At 39.9% G+C, this 2729-nt stretch overlaps 1 protein-coding gene across 1 annotated transcript in view; it reads left to right on the top strand.

The window, feature by feature from the left end:
• The window catches only part of LOC122794901 (pleiotropic regulator 1-like), a 319076-nt gene extending 318269 nt beyond the window's left edge, over positions 1 to 807 (top strand). The window contains exon 8 of the mRNA XM_044063497.1: positions 524 to 807. Within this exon, the coding sequence (XP_043919432.1) occupies positions 524 to 807 (284 nt within the window). The remainder of the gene's footprint in view (positions 1 to 523) is intronic.
• Positions 808 to 2729: the final 1922 nt, after the last annotated feature.

Raw genomic sequence — 2729 nt, 5'->3', positions numbered from 1 at the left:
CTGATTCGATTCTCAGCTTGAGCATCTTCTGCGTGGAGACATGCGTGAATGGGTGTACCTTCGTTGGAGGTTGTGCATCAGGGCTGTTAACTCGGCACGAAAAAATCAATTACCAATCATTAGCGGACCGGAGTTCCGCTGTGGCGACCCCTAACTGGGAAAACCTGAAAGACACAACAACAACATATATTTTAAGTGAAGAAGTTAATAAAGTTATTGTTCATTATTGGAATTTTTTACAAAATGATGTATTGTTACAAAAATTATTAATAAAAAAATATGTATGCCATGTAAGAGGGGACAGAATTAGTTAAGGCTTATTTTATACTACCTGAAGTTAATTTAGTTAGGTCCCCCCGATTAAATGGAACAATATCATGTAATAATTGTAGTATATGTAGACATATCGTGCCTGCTCTTACTGAGATAAATAGAAAGAAGTTTATAGTGAATGGTAGCTATGGGTGTAATACAGAAGGTATTATTTACTGTTTGAGGTGCTCTTGTAATCTTTATTATATAGGAGGACAAAGTAAAAGAAAGTTTAAGGTGCGAGTAGAAGAGCACATTAGAGATATAAAAAAGAATAGAATGGAAAGCTCTATAGCCATGCACTATTTTGAGAAACATGATGGTAATTATATGCTATTACAAGCAACTATTCCAGAGAAAGTTTTTTTAAAAACTGGTGATGAAAGGTTGTTAAAAAATGCGCTGCTTTTTAAAGAAGCAACTTACATTTTAAAATATAACACTCTTGTACCAGTGGGACTTAATCTGGAGCTGGATTGGAAGTGTTTAATTTAATTGTTTTATTGCTTAATAATTTGTTAATTGATGTTGGGTGGGTATATAAAGGGAAGATTTTTTGTTGTATTTTGTATCACTTCTTGAAGGCTATTTTGCCAAAGTGCTAAAGTGGATTAAATATTTGGATTGAAGCCTAGTGTCGTTTTTTATATCTTCACTTTTGCTGTGTTTGCTCAGTGTTCGTTGTGGTTAAACTGCCTAAAGTGTCAGTTATGCTATTCATCTCACTTAACTTATAATTTTGCATTGTATAAGAACTCATACTGCTACTGATGTTGCTTAGCTTAGCTCATAGCCGGCCTTAGGCATTGGCCAACTAGGCTCTGTTCTAGCAGGGGCACTTTTCCAATATTTATTTGTTGTACGTACACCAGGATGGGGGCACCAGATGGTGTGTTGGGGGGTGCCATGGAACCCTTTTGCATAGGGCACCAGTAGACCTAATCCGGTCCTGGCTCAGCTACAGTATACCCTGTGCATGTATATGGTACCTAAGATGACATTCCAGACTAAATTATTATTTGTTATTGCCCCCTTATCATTAATCAGGCCCTATAAATTTGAATTATATTATTTTAGACACGTACATTACTGCTATATTTTTTACTATGTGCTCTCCACTTAGGATTTGGACTGTAGCTTGGTGCGTGCACGTGGAAAATGCCATTCTAAAGCCTCAGCATTAGTCTACGTTTCAAATAAGATATTTAATAGTTTGCTTACTGTCAGTGAATCTACCTACTTTACAAAAACAAAATCGCCACTGATTCTAAAGACAACCACAAAGCATTCTATAGCTATGTCAAGAATCTCAATGGCAACACTCAGATCTGCTCTGAATTACAACACAATGACACTAAATATACAGAACCAACTCATATTGCCAACATCCTGGCAGATAGGTTCAGTGCTAACTTTACCCCCCTCACCCCCTAAAGGGCCCATCTCTATAATGGAAGAATGCAAAGTTCCTGTAATCACAGCTGCACAGGTAAAAAAAAAACACTCTCCAAAGCCAATAACACAGCATCCATGGGACCTGACAACATCCCAGACTGCGTTCTACAAGAACTACAGAACGAACTGGCACCCCACCTAAGTACCAACTTCAATCATAGCCTCACCTCAGGCTTTGTGCCCACTGAAAGGTGCACAGCAATGGTTATTCCACTTCACAAAGGGGGAGTCACCATGGACCCTGGGACCTACCCCCCCCATTAGCCTGATGAGCCTGGTCTGCAAGGCCATGGATCGTATCATCATGGAACTTATAAACAAAGACACTGGTAATGTCCAAACTCTGGACCCCACCCAGTTCGGGTTTGTAAAAAGCAGATCATGTTTCCTAAACCTGATAGACTTCTTTGAAGCAGTCACCAAAGCTGTAGATGAGGGTAAGGTGGTTCACACAGCCTATCTCAATCTCGTCAATGCTTTCAACACCATCCCCCACTCTGAAATTATAGATAAACTCACTAAACTAGGTATAAATACCTATGTCACAAGATGGGCTGCCAATTGGCTCACTGCCAAAACCCACACTGTGAAAGTAGCAGACTCCAACTCCAACTCCAACTTCAGACCAGTGACAAGTGGAGTACCACAGGGTTCAGTCCTGGGTCCTCTTGTGTGTGGTATCTACTTCTTCGAAGTACAGGCTAACACAGAAGGTCTTTTGCAAATGAAGTTCGCAGAAGACTGCAAACTAGGAGCCATAATCAAAACTCCTAATGATGTGAACATCCTACAAAAGGGCCTCACTGAGACAGATGCCTGGTGTCAAAGCCATGGACTCAAGCTCAGTGCCAAAAAGTGCATTGTCATCTCCTTTGGTAAAAACTCTGTACCCATGAACTACCACATAAACAGTAGTTTAACACCGAAAGTATGAGACCTTGGGACACAGGTGGAATTAGTGT

This window comes from Protopterus annectens, chromosome 2.part1, assembly GCF_019279795.1.
Source record: "Protopterus annectens isolate FY-2018-M chromosome 2.part1, PAN1.0, whole genome shotgun sequence".
NCBI classification, from domain to species: domain Eukaryota; kingdom Metazoa; phylum Chordata; order Ceratodontiformes; family Protopteridae; genus Protopterus; species Protopterus annectens.
Note: the sequence above shows the minus strand (reverse complement) of the source record. Positions and strands in the feature narration are given on the sequence as shown.